Source organism: Aulostomus chinensis, chromosome 23 (genome assembly GCF_037954235.1).
Source record: "Aulostomus chinensis isolate RoL2024-O1b breed Wild chromosome 23, RoL_Achi_v1.0, whole genome shotgun sequence".
NCBI lineage: Eukaryota > Metazoa > Chordata > Actinopteri > Syngnathiformes > Aulostomidae > Aulostomus > Aulostomus chinensis.
In genome coordinates, this window is record NC_141342.1 from 16,081,992 (window position 1) to 16,105,558 (window position 23,567).

The following is a 23,567-nucleotide window of genomic DNA, read 5'->3' on the forward strand; positions in this document are numbered from 1 at the left end:
ACCTTTTTATTTTAACACCAGAGAGTACAAATAAATGTTAACATGACAACACGTGATTAACCGACACATTGGTGAATAAAACAACCACACTCCAATCAACTGAACGTTAACAGTCATGCATCTTATATTAGCTTGATGCTAAAAGTGCTTGAAGTTTTGAATATATTCAATGAAGTATTTACAGACATCTGCATCTCACTGCAGGTCACCTGATTTTGTCAGAAACAGTTTGTTGGGCTGTGGAGAAAACATTTCCTGAGCTCAGTTGAATAATTAGGGATGTTTGATGATATTTATGTCTTATCTGTGTATAAAAACAAGTTTATGTGATATTTACATTTTTAACATATTGAAAAACACATGTAAACATTGTGAATTTGATCATGTGTTTCTTTGTCTCCAAAAGTATCGGAAAAGCCCATTAATCATATAACAGATGAGGAGAAAAGAAGAAGAGACTATTTTTAAAACTTGCGGACACTGATCATGTGCCGGTATTATCGTGCATCCCCACAGATAATAAATTCATCAAGAGCAACAGAGACTACAATCTCAAACAATCAGAGACTACAAATGCACACCACACAGAGCTTCCGATGATCCAACCCTCAGGTGAAATAGTAAAACCACATTTGAAAAGCTTGAGTACAGTGTAATGTTTCAGGTAGAGATGCCACACAAAGAGATAACCATCAACACAGAGAGCTTCTTCTATTGTGTTAGCTTAAGGCACTGATATCTTGATGGAAATAACTTCATTTTGGCTGCTACCAGGCACAGTAAATACAATTGCTAGCTGTTAGCGCAGCTGTGTAAGCCAGGCGACTGATGGAAAGTGACTCAGACACAGTTATGAATGGGGGCTGGCGGCTGCGCCTGTGCACTCTTCAACGTGTTTTCGTCTCCTCTGAGCGGTGGAGCATATTAATAAAGCACCTTACAGTAGTAGAGTCTAAACAGAGCATAAATCACTGCCCATTAAACCAGTAGAGGCAGTAACATGCATCTGCCCTCATCCTGCTGGAGGCCACCAGTTTTTAACCGCCACAATTAACCACATTAAGCTCTTCAATCCTGAACTGATGTGACACAATCAGCTAACGTAATGATTAATTAATAGCTAGTGTGAAGTGTGGGCAAGCCCTAGAAATTCAAAACAAGGGAAAGTTAATCAGGCTAATTGTCCGAAAACATCTTCATTAACATAACATTACCACCGAGGATCAGAGAATTCAGTAAAAGGGGAATCCTTCTCTTCTTTTAACTCTAAAGACATTGAGATTTTTAGTTTACAATACAACATCTGGTGAGAGGCACTCGGTACACATGTGCTTTGGTTTAAGCTTGATTAACTCATACACACTTGTAATTAACAACATGTCGTCCCCCTGCAGCTGCAGCATCTGGCTATCTGATATCATATGCTTAGCGTGATGCTACGAATGGTATTTGCTGGAATTTTGGCATCCGTTTCCTCGCCGCTGATGCGGAAGATGACGCAGGTGTTGGAGGGGATGGTGGTGGTGGCGCTCAGGGACTTACCCAGCCAACCGTGAGAGCCACGCTTGTACATTTTGATGGTTACCTGCAGAGGAAAGAAATATGCAGGTTATGAACGTAATCTGAATGTGGTTGTTCTGGGATAACAACAGGGCCATGACCCAGGCAGAGACTTCCTGACCTTTGGCCAGAGCCAAGCAGACGCTCTTGACTTTCACCTCCATGTGCACAAGCTGTTGCTCAGACTGTGGGAGTGTCAAATTGGGACCCGGTTGAAAAAGAGGGCAGGTATACTAATGTTCTGTCAACCTGCAATTTCAGCAGGATCCAGAAATTAGCACCGCAGCTAAGAAGTGCTTGCGTCATCTATTAATCAGCTTATTATTTTCACAGTTAATTGTTGAAATGTAGATGTTCCAAAGGGGTTAAAATGCTTCTTTGATCCATCCAACAGTCCAAGATTCTTCATTTTCACTGATAAAAGATGAAAAAGCAGCTCATATTTGAAAAAAATTGACATTTTTTGCTGAAAAATGTCTTAAAATGTTAATTGGTAATCAAAACGGTTAGCAATTTATTTTCTTTTGCTCAGCTAAATGATGCAGGGAGCCAAGTTTTTTTGTTGTTGTTGTTTTTTAAATTGTAGGTAATTTAAAGGTCATTTGGTTTAGGTGAAGGTTTTGGACGTCATTGCCTCCGCATCTAACATCCGTCCCTGCTGCACAATCGCTGTATTTTAATTCATAGCGGCTACATGAAACAGTAGATTTCACCTTGTTTTAAGCTACGATGAAAATTCAAGTATCCCAAAATTATTGCTGACAACATCTAAGACAAATAGGTTAAGCAAGAGGATCGTTTTAGGAACCAATTAGTCGCCGAATGGCCTTAAGATGCATAAAAATGAAATCTGTTCCCGTAACACTGCTGAAGTATTGTGCTGCTCAGTTGAGAAACACAGATCCAAACGGCAGTCTGAAACAGAATAAATATTAAATTAACCTTCTTCTCACTGTGGGCTCTTTTAATTCTCCTCCGCATCTTGAATGGAGTCATACCTCTCTAGATTTTATGTAGGTTGTAGGGCATAATACACTTTAACACTACATCAAAACTGCCTGTTATGTTTGAGCCTGACAATGGACGCCTTAACTAGATTTAGACATGCAGGTAATTGAACCACATCCATTTCAAAAAGAATGCCTCACTGCATCTCTTGTTTGGCTGCATTTACAGGGGATAACAGAATATTACAGTGCCTTTTCACAGTTCCATTTTCTTTCACTTTAGCATTAGGCAATTTTTCAATTATTATTATTTTTTCCATGTTCTTTCATCCCGAGCTCTCCATAATGTCTGGGCCTTTTAGTTAATGGTAGCGACAGTCAGAGCCCGGTATATCGGCCCTTGTCCATTTTGCAGGTCATTGTGGAAGCCCAATAGGCCTTTTATTACGCCGACATCAAAAGGGAGATAAGCATTAGAGGTGGGGAAAATACCCTGCACTAGATATGTTCCCTCTTTCCTTTGTCTGCTATTGAAAGTGATCATTTTAATAGTGAAGAGGTTGGTGAGCTTTGGGGCTGATGGGAAGTGCGACACCCCTGACAGCCTACGAATATGAGCAAGTCGATAACACAACGCGGGCGAACAGCACACTCTCAACACCTGCACACTCTTGCTGTTGTCCTAATTATCTGCAACAAAGGCCACTGCGATTTACCACACACACATCTTTCTGCCATTTACTTACCTATTACTGTGCATTAAAAGGGGGTGGGGGGTGGGGTCTCCTGTCTGGGAGAGAAAAACTAAACAATTGTGTCTTATATTGCAGCCTTGGCCGAGTGGCCCGTGGCTTGTATTACAATAGCACCACACACTTCACAGTGAGTAAGTGTCTATTAATTTAGGATGCAGAGGGGGGAAAAAAAAAAAGGTTCATGACAGCTGGTGGCAGAGAGGCGTACAAACATACACAAAGACATGTGAGAGAACTTATTCTAGCCAATCAAAGGCAAACGTAATAGTTGGTCATTAGCAATTAACTAATTTAACGAAAGTTGAGTGCTTGCAGAGACACAAACAATACAGGAGACTCCATATTCAAAGCAGACATTCACAACTCTAACTCTACTCACAGAACCAGATGTAGGTCACAATCCTCACGCAGCGCTGTGGTGCACAATCCTCAACATTGGGTTTTGTGCAAATATTCAGAAAAGCACATGTAAATTCAAGAACTCATCAAAACAGAAGAAGTGATAAATAACTTGAGTTTATTTGTGCACGTTAAGGCTGAATGATATGGGATTTTAAGCAGTAATAAGACATTCCAAGCATTTCAGAAATTATTTTTTGACAAATCTGAATAACTATCTGTTTTTCAGCCAATTCAGACGGTAGGAATATGTATGAAAAATTCTTAAGAAAATAAAAACCCACGACCAAACATGAAATGATATAACAGATAGACGACATTCAGTATATAGCCTAGCTCTTGCATATGTCATCTCAATTTATTGCAGCGTTACTACAAATTGGATGTTAACTTGCATTCTTATGATTGTAGTGATTTTATTAAAACCAAATGTTTTTAGTCGATATTTATGGAGAAGGAAAAACTCCAGAATGCGCAGATAATATTAGATCTAGTGGACTCTTATTGTTCCAGAGAGGAAGCATGCTGTCATGTCTGGCCTAAACTCAGAGGGGGTCTCCTGTCTGGTCTAGACTAACCATCCGCCAGGTGCTGGTCTATAATCTGTCGTGATGATATGTCAGATACAGGAACTGTTACTACATATGATCCCAACCTCACGGGCACTTGAGTCAAGTGTCGAATAGTAGAGACCGTACTGCTGCTAATTCACAATAGCAAGATGAAGTGTAGACGAGACTCTGACATACAAAAACACAACGCAGTCAGCATCCTACAACATGCATGTCACTCAGGAATTACTAATGTCTCATTTAGCCACTGAACTGTCATCCACTCTATGAGATTCATGACTATTTCAAGTTGAGACAGGCCTGAATATGTGTGCATAACACTTAACAGCGAGGACAAGACCCTCTAGGCTAAGGCAGGGTGTCATACAAAGGACTGAGAGCTCACCTAACTGTCTACCCCCTGATCTAACCTCTCACTTTCGGTGTCAGGGTGTGTGTATGTGGGGGGGGGTGTCATGTAAATGACATCACTCCTCACATTTCAACCAGACAAACTCCTTCCTCTTATTTACTGTCTGTTAATAGACACAAATCTTGCCTCTGGTTCACTGCTCACCTTTTACCCTCTCTAACTCAAGACGACTGCTCATTCCTCATCCAAAAAGTGAAACGTCTCCTCAACACACTGATAGCATCTCTGCAGCTTACATTCTAGCTGTAGGGATGCTGGTGGCACAGATTTGCCATGGCACTTGTCAAAGTCCATCTAAAACACAAATATAACGCTGCAAAAACATCATGGGGCGTTTAAATGTCTTAGTCTAAACGTAACTAATGGGGATTACAGCGTTGATCATGTGAAGACCTCTGAGGATGTGTCAACACCTGGGTGTTTTCCCATTCACAAAGTTCAGATTCTTCCTCTGATAGAGTCAGTGGGGACTGTTTACCTGGAGCCATGGGTGCAGTGTTTCAGGTGAACTCTGAGTGAGCGTAACGCCACACCAGCTTCAGACGACGGCCTCTTTGTTCCACGCCGCGTCTCACCAGTCACAGATAGGGTGGGTGGGGGGGGGGGGGGGGGATAACCATGTAACCCACCGCTAAACATCTTTTGGCCAAACGTGATGGAATCAGACCAAAAGTGGTTTGCTGTCCTTTGAGTTTGATGTAGCAATTAGGTAAACACAACGTGGTTTGGCTCGCTGAATGAATATGGGGGTGAGAGTCTGAGGTTTGGATCAAACAGATCTTTAAAGTTGCCAATGTATTTGAAAAAGAAAAATGTGACAACCAGCTAGCTATTTAACCATTAAATGAATGCAATGGAAATTCAAACTATGTAAAGCGGAACAATCCCCATTGGTTTTAGGACACCAAATTATTTTTTTCCCCTCCCGTAATATTGTAAAAATTTACCAATGAATCGACAGCTTTGAAGGAAAGTAAAAGAAGTCCATAAAGTAAATCACAACAGAATCCTGCATCAGATACACAACCTCTTGTGTGGTCCTGATTAAGATGCCTAAACTTTTGTTTTGATGAGACAATGCTTCTTCCGCAATATTCAATAGCTACATTTGCCTGAAGCCACGACCGCAAGAGATGGCTGGTTAAGTTCTGAATCGCTGCGTCTCTGCTCCTGACCGACCTGCCTCAGATAACAGGAAGCCATTAGACTCTGCAATAACCATTTACATCCATTCACCCAGCTCCGACTATATTTCCATCCACATAAGTGCATTTTCTGCGAGAGGTTAAAATATGAATCCCCCCCCCCCTTTTTTTTTTTCTCTTCAATGGGTCTGGTTGTCTGGCTGACTTGAGAGGGCACAATCTATGACTGATTTAATTTGCTCTTTACGAACATCTCTAACAGCATTACCCCCAGAGCATACACTGACTGCCCCCATCTGACTCCATTAACTCCCAAATCAGGTTTAAAGACCATATTGATGCCGTCCGTTATTAAGGGTGATTATGAATACAACAGACAATGGGCCAAAGTGTCTGTTAACTAGTTTATCCGTAATTTCGCATAACTGTAACAGATGGCAGGGCTGTCAATTATATACTGTATCTGCAACACACACACACACACACACTGAGTGGCCGGCCACACAATGTCTGTCTGGATATGCAGCGTATTAGTCCTAACATTAAAAGAACAATACTCTGCGTAGGTAGTCATGATGTCAAACACAGACATTCATCAATTCGTGATAAATGTCTGACGTAAAAGCGAGGTTTTAGCTGTTGGATGGTGTCTTGCAGCACAATCTAGTGCAATTTCTAAAAAAGAAAAAAAAAAAGAGAAGGGGGGGTACGAATAAAAATTTCTAATGTTTCCATTCAGTGCACTTTTATTCTCCTCAATTAGTGAGAATGGCTTTTGAAACTGTAATTAAGTGTCTCTGCTCCACTCAGCCTCTTCATTATTCATGAATCCCTATTGATCATATCTTGCAGCCTGATACTGCGGAGGGTGGGGTGGGGGTCACTGTAATATCCTAAATTCCCAAAACAAATCGCCACTGTTTCACAGAGCACTTTATCCAGATAAATTTAACACTGAACAGAAAGATTAAAGTTTCAGATGGATTATAAATCTTGATGATGATGATGATGATGGAAGTTACCGGTAAAAACTGCTGCATGTAGCTGAGACATTAGCTGTGCCACTGCATTAATGCTAATGTTCACTGCCTTCCGTTGCACATAATAAAGGCAAGAGGTCAATAATACTGGAATTAATAATCACGCAGATTAGTGCAGTCCTGCAATTGTCTGAGAATAAGCAAAAAGCTTGATGATGTCATCAAATGTTTTCTTTCATCTAAACATCACATGACTATCAAAGATGCCAATGTGCTCATCCTCATGTTTGTCCTCACACCAGCACCAGAGAACATTTGATAGATCTGACCAAAGAAGTTTATTCTAATATTATTTCACCTGAAAATAACAGTACACTGTCAGTTTTTTCATTAATTTGAAATGTACTAGGCTAGTATCCCTGTTTTATAGATATGTCTGACTTGGTATGTTCTCATACTTGTATTCAAATTTAATCATGATTTTAAAAAAAATATCTGTTATACAGGTGTCATTGTATTGTCATGACTGCATTATTAATCAAGCTTCACTTCAGTATTATACTTATTATTACTTCATTATTACAGACTTAAACAAAAAAAAAGACAAAAAAGTTTTTGGCATTATGAAAATGCATTTTCTTAAACTAAAAAGACATAAACTAAAGAGACTAACCTGACACCAAACTGAAAGTATATTTTAACAGACCATATAGCAAGTTAACTTACAGTAAATCTGTATCTTTTGCAGTACATGTAAATGTATAATTTCAGAGACTAACTGAGCTAAAAGTATAGAACTAGTAAACTGGCAGTATACTCATAGGTTCAACTGTAGTATATTTGCAGGACAGAATTAAAGCACAGAATGTTAACTAGTTCTCTACCTAAAGTATATTATTAGAAATATGCTTGAATACGTTTACCAAATTCAGTCACAAGAGTTTCATGGGATTTTATGGTATACAAGGAAATTAAAGTGTGTTTCTTTGTGTGAGCTTCACTCAGGTAATGTTACCGACTGTGTGCCTGACACAACCACCGTTCATTCCACATTCAAAGAAATTATTTTGTAATGAATATTAATGGTTTGGAGATTTTTTTAAACATGTATTCAAATGTACTGAAACTCAATTCCCACCTGTGTTAAGTAGGAATGTGTAAAACATGAACTCTTATTGGTCGGTGTTTAACTAAATTAACAAAAGAGTGCTTGAAGAGCTCTCTAAAATGACTGGTAAAGCATGCTGGGTGATGAATTTGGAGGAAACACATTGAGTCATCTTCACGTTGTCAGATGCAGAATCTCTCCACGGGACTCTTCAGCTGCTTTGAGTGAAAAAAAAAATAGATTTTTACCAAGTTTAATCACATGCTATTACAAGGCAGCTTTTATCATTACCTTCCACTGTATAAGTGCTGGTGTCTTCACTAGTTCATTACAGACACTTGTGATTCGCCAGCACTCTTCTCATGCGTAATTGCATGCTTAGCGTTCCTCTGTAGCTTCCTACACACACTCTGGCGCAAATTATTTCCAATTCCAGTTTCCTTTCAAGAGCGACACTGCAATTACAGAAATCTGAACATCCTGGTAATTTACCCACAATTTTCATTTTTTTTGTTGAAAAATGCGGTGCAACTAATAGACCTTTCTGTCTGTGGAATTCCTTATAAAAGTTTTACTTTAAAACTTTTCAGTAGTACAAAAGTCAAGTTTAGTCAGGTACCAGATGAACCCTATGAAAACTGTGTGACTAACAACTGGATAAAATGCACCCCAGTTGGAAGTTTTCTTGCTATGTGTCGGGTGCACGTCAGGTTAGAGAAAGACGTTACGAGCATACCCTTGTTTTTTTTAATTTAAGGTACACCTCTATTTGTTCGTGCTTTTCACCAACATCACCAAAATAGTGTTTTGTTTGTCCTATACATCAGCTCCTGCACATTTTCTTTAAATGGCTCAATACGCTTTTTCTTTTTTGTCCTCTAGAAACCAAGAAGCCACAGTGGCAGCCAGAACACTCTATTTAGGCAGCAGCATTAGCTGTCTTTATAAATGGCCTGCCTCTGGCCTTTTGTGCTCCTCCATTCATTAGCACCACAAAGCAGTTGATGTCTCCCCTCTTTGCCTTTTCTGTGCTAAGCAGTGAGCGCACCAGCCTGTCCGTTACAGGCCTGGGCAGCCTGGGAGATGGCCAAACAGTGAGGAATGTCAGCATTGAGTTAAATTACCAAGCTACATCTGTGAGGAATCTGTAGACGGTCAGAGAGATGAGATGTATCTCCAGCAACCGTTGGTCTGATTAGGCGAGATGTTGTCGGTGAATTTGCAGCTTTTTTTTTTTTCGTTTGGCTTTGGCTTTGACAGGGTGGTGTGGTGAAGTTGAGGTCGGAGGATTGTTGTTTCTCAGCTATGCAATTAGGGAACACTCTGTATTCTGTTTTTTTTTTTTTTTTAAACACATGGGTTCTATTTCTGCTCCTCCTGAATTAGAGGGATATTTTATAAATAGGAATATCAGAATAGGAGATGACATGAGGATGAACAACATAAGTAACCTGCAATTTAAATTATTACATGAATAGATCTTTGGCTCATTCTCCCTCCCTAGTGTGCGCGCACACACACACACACACACACACACACACACACACACTGTAATTACCGCTCAATCCATACAAATTGAATGAAGCCAGAGCCGCGGTCTAAGAATATAGACCATAATTAATAAATTACAGCCTCTCTACTCAATCATTCTCCACTTTGGGGACATGTAGACATCCCCATTCTCCACAGAGTAATTGACTGAAGCCGCAGAAAACACACCTCCGTGGTGGCTTTACGGATACATCTGGTGCCATTTCTGATGACCAAACAGATGCCAGAATGAAAACCAGTACGTCATATCGCAGATCTTTCTAGCTTCTGTGTTTACAAGTCCACAAATCAAAAGCATGCATTATTTCTGGGCTCTGAAAATATGCCTGGGGGAGCTATCAAGTTTCCCTGCCACCACCACCCCCACCCCTCCACCCTCGAGCCTCCCCTGGCAGCTGCTGCACACGAGTAGCGAGTTTTTTTTTCTCAACAGACAGAATGGGTGACGCTGTGCTGACGTCCAAAGGATCTTAAAACCTATTACTTTATGTTCTTGTACAAATCCGCTTCCTGTTTTATAATGGGGGAACAAACCATTTATTGCAGTTGAAGATGAGTAGGTGAACCACTTATATGAATTAAAGAAAATTTCCCATATTTTCTCCATTTCCATGTCTAGTATGAGGTTCGCATCACGCCACCTCCATTTACAAATATTTCTCTGAGAGTAATGTAATTTGTTGTCGCGGTGTGTGTCCCCTTGGGCTAGAAAAAGGTCCGCAAGGAGACTGTCTAAAGATTGTTGGGTCATGTATCAAATACACAGCAGCTGGAGGGGAGAGTAAAGTCTAGCTGGGGGGGGGGCTGTGTGGCGTCTGGAAGGAAAGCCCAATTTTTGGGTACTGAGGGTTGGTGTTAATCTGTAATGGATGCTGAGTAGGGGTTGTACTCACTGGACCTTAACAACTCCAACCTTTGTCTGTCTAACCTGCACTCAGTGCATTTATTGAACAAGGTACAAGCCCTGTTGCACTCACAATTAAGTACATATTTATCAATAACTTTTAAATGAGTCAAATACCACCAAAAACCTCTAAATATCACTCATGTATCACTTTGTTGCAGATTTACTTTCATATCACCTGGGCAAAGCCAATCAATTCATATTCTTGATAAAACTAACAACAATGACCTTTAATATCAGGTGAGTCTGAATAAGCTTAAATGATGTCTTCATATGAGACTTGAATTCATCTTTAATAGAGTGGCTGTTGACCAAAATTGCATCGCAATCATCTAATCTTGTATTTTAAGAGTTATCTTGACATTTTTTAATTGAAAAATCACCCCAAAAAATATTCACAAAATTACAGACATGTCCGACAGCATTTGCTCCTAAATCCAACCCACTTCCCAGAGTGAAGGAGGAAAGACTGAGTGAGGCAGTCATAAAGTGCTACTGCCACCTGCTGGTCTCATACTTCATGTGCTTCTGTTTTATTATTCAGAGCCATTAAACAGCATTTAGACCTCATTTCGGGATAGATGCACAAGAACCAGAGCACCAGCGGACTGACCTGAGGAGCATGTCCAAGCAGGGCCCACAGAGAATCAGCTGACAGAGTCATGAGTCTAGAAAACTCCAGCGTGTCCGTCTCCTGGCGGTTGAGAGCGACGTACTGGCAGCTCTGGTAGTCTCCCTTCAGCAGTTCGCCAGAGTTCAGACGCACCACATCCCACGTTCCCAAGCTCCTCAGGACCTCCCGCACCGACTGCATCTGACTGTACGACAGATGACCTGCAAGACAAAAACATGCAAGGTAAACCTGTAAACTGCAGCAAGAACTCTACTTTTCAAAATCATATTCTACAGCTGTAGTCAGTCAAAAGTTAAAATCTATGTCTATGGGCGTCATTCATTTCCTGTCATTTGAATGACTTATAAATAGTCTGATTTGGAAACAAGGTTGAAATAATACATCTGCACAGGTAGAATGGTACCTTGTTTTATGAAAATGTGTTTTACTAAATTTCGCCAGACCAGGCAGTTTATTACAAGACGTCCAGCAACAACCACCCTTTACACCAACATTCTGATGCAGGATAGCAGAACTTGTAGAACCTGCAGGACAAAAAGAAATCTCACCAGAAAGCCAGGAGGGAGTCAGTGCATCTGATATCCAGGCCATGTAGCCCTCCCTGAAAGATCTGAGGAAGTTGTCTATTTGGCCGTGGGAGACCAGCTCCCTCCTCTTTTCCAGCTCCTCATCCAGTTCACAGTCTGGGGAGAGAAAGATGACCCTTGGGAAGAAGCGATCTTGGTGCACAGACACTCCATTCCTCTTCAAATTGCTACATAAATCAGCCGTCTTGGTCTGGAAGAGAAGAAGAAGAACCGCCTTGACCTCGTAAGAATTTGCACTACATCTCCGTGTCTTTGACTGCAAGTAGAGCGCACCAGATCCCCACAATCTCTTTGGGTTGCCATCCCAGGAGGAAGACACCGGCAGGGGTGGAGAGAGGGGAAGCAGGAACAACAAGTCCATCTCTGAGTTATACAGCTATGGTTCTTTCTCACAAAGCTCTTTACAAAAGAAAAAGGAAAGTGAAACATGGCATCACTGCACTGTACTGACAGGACATTTGACGCTTTCTAGAGGATTGGATTAAAATTTTATACTGTCATTCCATTGAATTATTGTCTTGCAGTGCAGTAAAATGCCAGTAACATTTCTCCCAGCTGGGCTTGTCTTTACAAATAGGGTAAAGAGCTCAGCCATGCGAGGACAGTCCACAGTCCTATTGCACCATAGAGTGCCATGTCAAAACACATACCCTTTTTCAGACATTTAACTAAAATCTCACAAAAAAATACCCCACTGATATGGAGATGAGGGAAGCAGATGAGTTTTAAGACTCTTATCTGCACTACTTTATACTCACTCACCTCTGGAAGTGGTATAAAAAAACAGGAAAGACCAGCAATAGCGTGTTTTCTATCATTTAAATTTAAAGTAAGGCAGACAAGTAATGGTATATTCAGTTTATGTTCCCAGTTATCAGAGGGGCTGTGCGGAGTTGTTTTGATTAAGTGCATGAGTCAGGGAAGAAAAACTGGTCTGCTTGTGCAAACATTCACATATTCAAGTATTAACCGTTTAACGAGCTACTTGATAATGACCTCGCAACTTCTCTTTCTTTCAGCATCCATTTCAATGTGTCGATGGTTGAGCTGAACTATTTAAATACTGTTGTATGCACGTCTGTCATCACTTCACATCCATACAGATGGAAATGACTGAATTCTAACTGACCCCCGGGCTCCTGAGGTGACAGCTGTGTTTAGGCACCTGCCTGCTTTCACCCCCCCCCATGAGATAATTATGGCCTTTCAAATGAAGAGCTCACCCACTCATGAAGTTAAGGCAGCCCCGTTGTCGTGTTTGAAATTTACATATAAATTATTCAGGTAACTCTGTATCTCTTAACCTGCCTTGAGTTAGGATGAAAACCAATTACTGGACAACTGACTGGACCTGGCTAGTTTGACATTCAGGGCTTCATGATGGTATTTAAATACTGAGTCTTTTCTCTTTTTTTTTTCTTTTGTTTTTACCATGATAGCTTCAATAGGATCCTCAATCTGCTCAATGCAGGTATTGGTACAGTTTTGGTCCTCTTCCTTCACTTGCACATGCCACTTTTGGTTGTGAGCGGAAACTTTGCCTCTCCAGGGTTTAACATCTATGCAGAAGATCCCTTGGCCTTTGACAGAAAAGAAAAGAGGGATAAATTCAGGATTAGGGGTCCGACTTAGTTGTGGATGAGTAAAAGCTTCTGTAATGGCAAATTATATTACAGCCACAAAGAAAGTCATGTTTTCAGAGGCATTTGCCTGCCAGCAAGATTATGCACTAAACTACGAAGCTAGTTTTCAGCAAATATTGCGAAGGGACGGGAGATTTAATTTGGAGCAAATTAGTCACAGTACCACCTGGTGGCAACAGGAAATTTCATGTTTTTTTAAACTTTTGATGAACTCAAAGGTCCACTTTAAATTTGGTCTGAAACGCCTTAGGACCATGTGATGGGTTACTAAGAAAACCCTTAGCGTCTGTTAAATGGTGTTAGGGTTTTTGATATGATGTTTCACCAAAGAGCGTAGCACCTAAAGCACCACCTAGTGGACAAAGGAAGTGATATTTGCACTACAGTGCATCTGCAACAACATTGTAGCTGCCTGCACCTTTAAACCTCTAGTTAGGGCCGGAATGTCAGGGGTCAAAAGGTCACCTTGGTGAAGTTATGAGCTCTCTTAGTGCTTTCTAGTTAATGATAGCTGCAGCTTTGTGTGTCTAATGTGTACGCCGATGAGAAAAGACGAATTCGAACCATTCATACGTGTAATTTATATTTTATCTAATAATACTAAAGCATCTCCATATCAAGATTGTATTGTTTTTTTTTTTGTTCCAGTTCTCTCATGAAGAGCTGTTTCATTCCTGACACCCACCTGTGAGAATAACAACGTTGATGTCATCTTTGGCTGCCTGAAACTTGTCGGGGATCCGTAGATTGCAGTAAACATCTTCCTTTCTCAGCCCGGTGAGTTTCCTACAATAGAAAAACAAGGAAAGAAAAAGGTTAGCCTCTGGACAAACACACAATAGAAAGACTTTTTTAAGGTCACCCAGAGACAATCAAAGAACACTAAACACAGACACTGACACTTTACCAGCCTGTAACAAAGCCATAATTGCAAACTGTTCCACCTTCTTCGCAAGCTGGTGTCTAACGATACCTGTCTGCCTTTTAGTGCTGGTCAGGCAGCGTACAATGATTTTAAAAGAGCTTCTTTGGTGGGAAAAAGAAAAGGCTGATGATGATGAAGGTAAGCCAGAAGTATAGGATGTGAAAACAAAATTCTCTGTAGAGTTGAGGGGGACTGCAGATTGAGGCGATAACTGTCTGTGTGGGCTGGACCTGCGTCACTTTTTCTAGCTCCAAGTGGTTGTATTTAAAGAAAAATATCAATATCAAGTCAATAAGATCGTAAATAACCAGCACCAGAAACTATCGGCTTCACAATCCCGTATTAAGATTTGCGCCAGAAATTTATTTGCCAAAAAAAAGGACAAATTACGCAGTTAATTCATGTTTTGTTGATATTCTGCATCGATATAATAACATCTCAGATATCTGAAACCGTGACAACTCTAATAGCCACTTAGTCCATTGTTTTTGTACAAGTATTGCATAGTACTGCATGACACAGTACTTACCTGACATGCTGCAGGAAGTCAGGTAGGGTATGAGAGTGCTCTGGGCTGTGTCCTGGGGCCCTTCCTGGTGCTCTGGGGCTGAGAGGAAACTGGGTAAACAGGTTCCCAATGTGAAGCATCCTAATATTTATCTAGAAAAATACAGTTAAGAGTCATAACTCTTCAGGTAATTTGAAATAAAATAAATGGAGACAAGATATAAAGGAATATTACATTTTACATGTGTTTGGCTGCATATACAGACAAAATGATGCTAACATGTTTTTTCTAGTACAATCCAGTCTGTGTTACTGAAGAGCTAGCACAGCATTTCATGAAAACAGGCTTGAGTGTTGTTGACAACACGGTAACTGCCACCGTCTGGCTCGACGGGCTCTGTTGACAACAGTCGAACTTGGAGGACTCTGTGAAGATGAGAGAGGACAAAGACTGAACTGGCACGAGCTCTGCAACCAAAACAATACCTACTGTTGAGGTCCTCGCGCTGCTTTTAAGAAGAGAGAGAGAGAGAGAAAAAAAAAACTTCTCAAGAGAGTTAAAAAAAAAATTATATCAGTTCGACATTTTTTTCCCCCCCGGCGTCAATCTCGGTCCTCGGCGTCTTTTCCTAAGTGCTGAGCAATGTAACTCTATCTAGAGACGCCGTTTCACAATGTTTACCGCCCCGCCTCCTCTCCTCTCCTCTGCTCTCCTCCACGGTTCCTGGAAGACGTAAACAACAGACCACGTGCACCAGCTGTAGCGTCAGGTTTCGAAGCCACAGACGTGACGTCAGGGCTATACGTCAGCGTTTACATGGCGCATACCTGGTACTTCTCATGAAAAACCGTTTGAACTGCCTGATAGCCAACCGGAAAAGAAAATACTGGAGTGGTAATTAATTTGGGGGGAATTATTACATTGCAGAGTAAACAAGTATTGGTGCATGTGGAGTAACTGGGGCATTACATGAACAAATATGCCTGAATATCAACAGTATGATGAGGAAAATTGTATTGCGCTTTATTCTAACAGCACTTTGAAGAAAGTAATGTAAAATCTCAATATGAAAAGACTAGAGCACCTGAAAATAAAAGATTTCTGCCTCACTTTCTAATGTCTCACTATGAAATATGATGGAAAAATATGTTTATTGTTCCCTTTTCAAACTATTTGTGATTTAAAAAAAAAAAACCTTATAGGTGCTAATGCTATTAGCGCTGATGCCATGGGGGCCACATTTGCTAATGGAATGCTAACAGCGCATTCTTGATTATTTTACAAAATGTCTTCTGTTGAGAAACCATATAAAAAGGAATTTAGGTGGATTGACATGGACCATCAACCGTTTTTAGCAGTTGTTCACAAGTATTTCAGATAAACTTATGAAAAGGTTTTTTTTTTAATGATTTTACATGCAAATGACCTCGATACTGGTTTACTACTACTATTACAACTACATCTACTACTACTTCTAATACTACCCCCCCCCCCCCCCCCAAAAAAACCAAGGTCTTTAACTTTAAAATTACAGCTTGGTGTGTGAAGTGTGCCTCGGCGTGATTGAATAAAAACTATCTCGTTTGAAAAAAGTAAATGGAATTTTCTCTTATTCGTACCTTAAATGTGGAGTTATTCTTATTTCCCAATCATGCTAACTCTTTGGTGGCTCAAGGGAATATCAGTAAAAAAAATAAAAAAAATAAAAAAGATCCACCGTTTTAATACTTCAAGTTAGACAATTGGGAGTTAGTTGGCAAAACACAACGTACAAGAGGCAGGAAGAAAGGGAGTGAGTTGGGGAACAGGGTGCAAGTTTGTGCTTAGAGCTATGAAACCACTTCCCTCAGGGCAAACATTCCTCAAGATTTTTCAGATTTGATTAAATCATCTATCCACGGGGCTGTTAAAACGTCATTAAATTATATAAAAAAAAGGGAAGTTGAATAACATAAATGGGTTATTCGGAATTACAGGTTTCCCTTAGAGTAGAAAGAACAGACCTCTATCACAAAAATGACGTATCGATATGGGAGGATACAGATGTAATAAATATTGTATTTATTTATCTTTTTTTTTTACCTGAACCTTATAGTCTACATAAAGATTTGCTCTCACACCAAACAGGACTCTCACATCCTGCGTGCGCCTACAGAGAGGATATTACAAAAGTCATGAGGAATATTTAATTCAGCTGTAAATACACAGCGAAGATCTCAATGTGGTGATAAACAACATCGGCTTTGCACAAAATAGTATGAAAGAGCTTAATATCAAGAGCAAATAGCCAAATCAGCTCATATGGGCTCAATGGAAGCCAATAAACAGAGGCACTCTGCCTCCTCTGACCTTCACTTCTGGTTTAGATCAGAGCGATAAAGCAGGCGCAACCTCAATAAAACCCAAACAATGGAGTAAGATAAATAGATATTAAATTAAAGCAGAGGCAATACTGGCTGAACTGCTGCATGAATTCAAGAACAAAAGCTTCTCTGTGCGGTTTAATATTGTCCACAATCACCACCTCGTGATACATCTCCAATCATTTTCATCTCTGGCCTACATATCAACACATATAATCATCTTGTATTGGAACTTGCAAATGACTTGCAGCCATATATTAAATGTGGCTTATATGCTCTCAGTTTGGCCTCTTTTGGGGGTTCGTATCAAATCTGTCTCCTTTCTGACTCAGCAAGAGGACCTGAAGGTGGCAAACATCACGAGTGCCTCACACGTATGACACATGCTTGGTATTTTTGACATTTGGTTCATCACGTATACGAACAGGTGATATTTTGCAGATAAAATCCTAAAAGTTTTAAAAGCAGTTTGCATTAACAGCTCAGAACAAAACGGTTGAGACGGGACAGTGTAGGCATAAATGAATAAAGACAGGGATATTTGAGCGAATAAAAGTATGAGACATAATAAATTTGACATTATTATTATTATTATTATTATTTAACACGGAACTTTTGTCCTATGGGGAAAAAAACACAAACAATCAAGTAATACAGAAAAAAGCCTCAATGGAAGGTTAAAGAACATAATATTACATCTGAGAAAGTGCCCAAAAAAGGCTGATTTAGCAAATCCCTGTAAATGAAAGAGGACAGCGACATTAAGAGTTATAAACTTTATTTGAGAAGCATATTTCATGTAAAAATTGCAGCTCTTGAGTGCTTTACAACAAAGACATCATAATAAAAAGGAAATATACGTATAATGACTGAAAGCGTGAAAAAAAGACAAAAGAGAGGATTGAATAAATACATCAATCGTAAGCTTTATTTTTAACGTATTTCCAGCTCGAGAAGTGTTGAGCTCCCCAATTTTGAGGTGTAAATTATTAAAGAGTCCCTAAACTTTGTCTGCAGAGCAGTAACGCACACATGAGATGAATTTATTAAGAATACAGTCTATTTTGATATCGAACCAGGACTTTTTTTTTTTCACCCAAATTTGCTTCCAGTGGTTCCTGAAGTCTGATGTAATAAAACAATGTGTGTGAGGAGTTTTAGGTCAGCTGTTCGTCGGGGTCACAGTTCATAATTAGGCTTATTTGGCTCATTGTTGAAAGACATGGATATAATCTGAAGAGCAGATGACATTCAGCTTCTGTACAAGAAAAAATGACAATATTTCCATGTTCAATCTTTCAAATCAAATATCCCATTTACTGAATTAATGCATTCATGACACCGCTGATCTCTCTGATCACTCATTTCTACTCGTTTCCTTTCTATTATTAATGAGAGATTCTCCATATGCTGGCTGACAGAATTAGCATTTTTACAGTGAAGAGTGTGAAGAACTTAACTGCCTCGATCAAATGTGGATGATTTGAATCCCGTCTAATCACGGTGTTTAATTGGGGTTGCATCTGGATGACCTGACGTAAAGGGTCTAAAAATGTTCCTGGGGGGCCCCGTCATCTGTATAATTAGGAGCCATTTTACCTGAAAAAGCCTGGGTGCTGAAAAGCAGTTTCAAAATTGCACAAATGTGTGAAACTGACATTTTTGGGGTGTTTTAATTTTTTTTTTTTTTTTTTGCTCAAGTGCATCATGCAAATCCCTAACAGCTAATAAATCTGTTTGATATAATAAACTCAGTTAAATGTGGGCTTAAAAAAATGAAGCATAAAAGTGTGAAAAACAGTTTTGGTATCGACCCCAGCAAACCTCGGTAATTAGCTATGCCATATGAAGAGGTAATTTGTATGCTAAAGTTTAATTGTTCAATTATCACTGAATGTGAGAGGAGGCCTTGATGCCATTTCATCGTGTTTGAAAATAGTGTTGAACCCCTCATGCCACATATTGTAATAGTTGGCAATTACAGCGAGAGCTCTCCAGCTAAGTTGAATGATGCAGGCCGGTCCCTGCTACCTGCTCGCTGCACTTACTGGCGGTGAAGAGTTGGGATGATTCAGCCTGCGGAGTTGCTGAACCAGCTGAGCTCCCACAGTGGAGAAGGACCTCAACCAGCTGCTGATAGACAGCGTAAACACCGACTAAGTACTGAGGACAACATGTTAAAACAACATTATGGCGAAAGTAAATAAGAGAAGATTACGATCCTCCAGAAAGAGACAAGCAGCAGCGTTTACGTTGGTTTATTTTGAGCTATAAACAGGATGAGAAGTTTGTCCACGTGGACAATGACCATCAGCATTTTTCTTGTTGTAGTTGAGGTCATATATAGCCAAGACTGGGTTACTCAATCACTGGTGTGGGTTTCCATTGGTGGGCCAGGAGCGCCCTCAGATGAGTCATGAAATACTTTTTAAACAGAAGTTACAATTTTTGCTAAGAAAAAGCACATTTATTGAAAAATATGCTTAAACCATCCATTGTCTTTAGCTTATTCCTGCATTAAGGGTCGCCGGGGGGGGGGGGGGGGGGGTTGGAGCCTATCCCAGCGTCAACGGGTGAGAGGTGGGGTTCATCCTGGACAGGTCACCAGTCCATCACATGGCCAACATAGAGAGACAGACAACCATTCACACTCACAGTCATACCTACAGTCAATTTAGTATTCAATTTGCCTAGACTCCAATTGCATGTCTTTGGACTGTGGGAGGAAGCTGGAGTACCAGAGAGAACCCAAGCAGGAACAGGGAGAACATGGAGACTCACACAGAAAGATCCTGTGCCCGAGCTGGGACTCGAACCCAGAACCTTCTTGCTGTGAGGCGACAGTGCTGACCACTGCACCACCATGCAGCCTATGCTTAAACCATTAAGTTTATTAAAGATTATTATAACAAAATTCATTTTCAAAAAAATGCCATCAATTTTTAAGATCTACACACTCTGTGTGTGCTCTCAGAATCCATGCAATTATCTCTCATCTTGTCTTGTGTTGAATGTTAGAGCCACGTCAAAGAAGATTTTCTGTGACGACACACAATAAAGCTTTCTGAATGTAACAGTAAATCCAGGCAGTGGTGTGGCAAAGACAAAAACAAAACAAAAATTAAAAGTACCTGAAAAGCTTTTCAGAAAAATAAGAAATTGGTGTTTAGACACAATCCAGATTCCATTAAACACTGAATATGATTTTGACAACTGAGGTGATGTCACAGAAACCAAATGGAGTCTAAAATGAATTGATAAACTAAAGCAACAGCTGAAAACAAAGACAGCCCACTATTGTAGGGGTTCTTTAATAAGCTTAATAGAGTATAAGCAGAGATTCAAACAGAATAGAACAGCCAAAATAGATTAGGAATTTTTTGAATGGGTCTTAACCTGTTGCAAGTGTGGGCCTTGAGGTCGAAAACTTGGCGTTTCACCTTGGGATGTTTGAATGCTTCCACCTTCCTGATGCATCTTTTTTCAAGGCTGAAGTAACAAATTTACTTTGAATCGTTTTATTTTTTCTTTAGAGAGCTGTGTATCAAACAGGACAAAACAAAAGCTAAGGAAGGAAGAAGCCTGGTGTTGCCATCTAGAGGCGACTGTTGAAGGCACCTCCAACTGAGACGATTAAAAAGCCAACAGACCTCGAGTTCAACTATCAGCAGTACTGAACTGCATAGAGCCCCAACATTAACTTCCAGTTGCAAATGAATAAATTGCGAAGAATATGTCTTCAAATGTCTATGATTTTCATCTTTTGTGTGCAATACAGACATTTTGACATATAATTACAGCTCTGTAATCAGCCCTCTGATGACCAGCGCTGATGACTTATGATTACGGTTCATTTCATCCTTCTCAGGGGCCCCAGATGGGAATACAGGAGACAAAAGGAGCCTCTTCACTCTCACCCAGCAGCTTGTCAAGATTCTCATTAATGTTCTAATTTGAACCATATGTGTCTGCTTATTAATTTGCTCCCATAGAAACATGACCACACAATGACTTACCTGATACAAGGCCACCGTGTTCAGTAGCAACACAAGTGACAATACACTGAGCTCAGTGTTAGAAACACAAGGTAAACAAATTATCTTTTATTGCTCCGGTTTTTTATTTCAGAGAGAGAGAAAAAAAACCACTGCCCATGTAAGATGTATGCAAATGTTCTGTTTAGAGATGAAATGCATGCTTGAAAACAGAACCATAAAAACAACGTGGCGGCACCGTTAGCTACAAGCTAAATATACATGGCTGGCTCTTTCTGCATTCTGGAATCTCAAAGAAGAAATGCTGAGAGAGGAAAAACATCTTCGGGAGCTCAACACACCCATTTGTGAGTACCTGAGATGCAAAAAAACCCCCAAAACAAAACAAAAAAAAACACTCTTTGGTTGAAGTAGTTAATGTAGATTTAAGATTTTGCATTGAGGGATTAAATAGTAGATGGGGTTCACCCTTTTGTTTTCTCTCTGTCTCTTAAATGATAGTTGGTGGTTAGCAAAATAACTGGGAGCCCAGCAAAGACATTCTGTTGTCGTTAAGTGGACTATTTAGACTTAAACTTTTATTTATACTTTTTTTTTTTTGGTCATGAATTACTGAGAAAACAGAGAAAATCTGGAGAAAGTCTATTAATTATGTGCGTTTGGATACGGGCTCTACAGTTGCTGATGGCCATGTACTGCAGGTGCTGAAAGACTACGCACACACTCCTGCACCCGAACAACACGAGCTGCTGACGGAGACATCCTCTTTGATGAGTGAATTGTAAAACCAGAGGCATAACAACAGGCATTTTTCAGCTCTACCCCAAAAACAGAAAAATACCCCCTTTCATGTTACTCCAACTTGGTACTCACAGTCTGAAACAAGGGTGCAATTGTGATTGTCACTAAACAATGACTTTTTTTCCCTTTCTCTCTAAATTCCCTGTATCATCTCCACACAGGTGAGTAATTTGTCTGTCATGAGGTCCTGGGGTAGCGGCCCACTCTGGGCCCATTTCCCTGACAACACTGTTATTAGCTGTAAGCCGAGCCACCAGCAAATGAAGCTGCCTACTGTTTAGGGGGCCAGGGTTCTTTTCAATGATTAATTTGATAAATATATTAATTATGAATCTAGATGACAGTAAAATCAGATTGTAAGCCTTCCAGACTTAGCCTTTGTGATAAGTCGCCTTTATGATCGGGGCTCCTCGGGTTTCGGGAGCTGTCATTCCCGGGGCTCAGCCTCTTATCAGCGCCTGACCCATTCACTCAGTAATTTCCTGTGTGTTGTAATTAAATTGAAGCTTTCTGATTGCAAGTGACTCTCTTTAAGAGGTGCATCTTGGGTTTCAGGTGAAAGTGAAGCTGAGAGCAGTGTCCCTCCTGCCCTCTGCAGGCATCAGCCGGCACCGAAGGCTCCATCTGTGCAGCAGTTAGGGGACTGTTAGTACAACTGCTCAAAGTTAAGTTTGAAATATGCTTTACTTGGTAACTACCAGATAAGTTTTTGCCGATGAAAAACTCTTCATATTCTGTAAGTGTCCTACAATCTATCCTTGGCATTCTTTTCTTAAAGAGAAGTGCAGAGAGCATAAAAGTAACAGTAGATAGAGCACTGGCTCTGACTGTACTCAGTGCGTACAATTTAAAAGAGATTTTTTTTACTGTTTTTGTGCAAAGCTCGCTGAAACTCATGTTATTATGACATAATATGATATCAAGGACTAACCTGTTAGAATAACAACATACTGCACAACCTGTTGCTGATGAGAAATCTCCAACAGGTGGATTTATATGCAGATGAAGGCACGCCATGATACGCAAAAAGAGTCTCCTCAAATGCTTTAATGCTAACAAGGGTCGTTTGAACATGTTAGCTGTAGAAAGCAGATATTTTTGTTAAAAAGTTGAGGGGGGAGGTTAAAGAAAAATGTAAGTAAATGTAATTGCGCTTAAATCCCACCTCTGAAATCAGTTGCACAAGAATTCAACTTCCCAGATGTTTCCCATCCTGTCCTGAAGAACTGTGGACGAACGGTTATAAAACATCTTTAAATGATGTTAACGGAGGGATAGTCCATTGCTGGAAGTTTTTGGGAAGCACTTTTGGAAATCCTCTGCTGCCTGCTGGTACATTACTAACTGCAGGAGCTGAGTCAAGCCGTCCATCTGCACTCAGATACTGTTACAGTCACTGTGAGCCTGCAGCCAGGCCTACAGCAGCAGTCCACTTGGGAGTGTTGCAGCTGCTCAGAGTACAGACACTTCTGGACTCTTTCAATCCAATGTCTTCCTCCTTTAGAGAAGGAGAGAGAAAAATGAAAACGGTCTCAACATGTAACGGAAATGTGTGACGTCCGAATTGAATTCTTTTGTAGTGCTTCATTTTAAAGTAAGAGTGTGTCAGTTGAAATCATTAAGACTTATTCCTGCGTTCCAATTTTAATGTACTTGTAGTAAAACCTTTATTGTCTTGAACGGGATCCAGTGAAAGCTTGAATTAGTCAGAACATGTTGCACAAAAGCACTCCCCTCTGCCCTCTTTCACTTTTCCCCTGGCTGATTTCTCTGAGGCC

The 23,567-nt window shown here is 40.2% G+C and overlaps 1 protein-coding gene and 1 long non-coding RNA gene across 8 annotated transcripts in view; one reads left to right on the forward strand and one right to left on the reverse strand.

The window, feature by feature from the left end:
* LOC147239787 (uncharacterized) lies at positions 1-15,366 on the reverse strand. 3 transcript variants are annotated; one of them, XM_086195120.1, is made up of 7 exons: positions 14,910-15,366; positions 14,652-14,782; positions 13,883-13,983; positions 12,986-13,134; positions 11,516-11,744; positions 10,947-11,167; positions 1-1,585 (listed from the first exon to the last, which is right to left on the reverse strand). In XM_086195120.1, the coding sequence occupies exons 2-7, from the start codon at positions 14,768-14,770 to the stop codon at positions 1,418-1,420; spliced, it is 987 nt and encodes a 328-aa protein (XP_086051246.1). In that variant the 5' UTR covers positions 14,771-14,782; positions 14,910-15,366; the 3' UTR covers positions 1-1,417. The 3 variants fall into 3 exon arrangements, with proteins under 3 accessions (XP_086051246.1, XP_086051244.1, XP_086051245.1); XM_086195118.1 differs by having other exon boundaries at positions 15,120-15,365; XM_086195119.1 differs by having other exon boundaries at positions 14,865-15,365.
* The window catches only part of LOC147239788 (uncharacterized), a 17,539-nt gene continuing 4,864 nt past the window's right edge, over positions 10,893-23,567 (forward strand). The window contains exons 1-4 of one of the 5 annotated variants that reach the window (XR_015111466.1): positions 10,893-11,189; positions 11,631-11,777; positions 13,846-13,974; positions 20,986-23,489. This is a non-coding gene — a long non-coding RNA (uncharacterized LOC147239788). Of the gene's footprint in view, positions 11,190-11,217; positions 11,778-13,845; positions 13,975-20,861; positions 23,490-23,567 lie in introns of those variants that run through there. The other 4 variants (XR_015111461.1, XR_015111462.1, XR_015111464.1 and 1 more) reach the window with 4 other exon arrangements.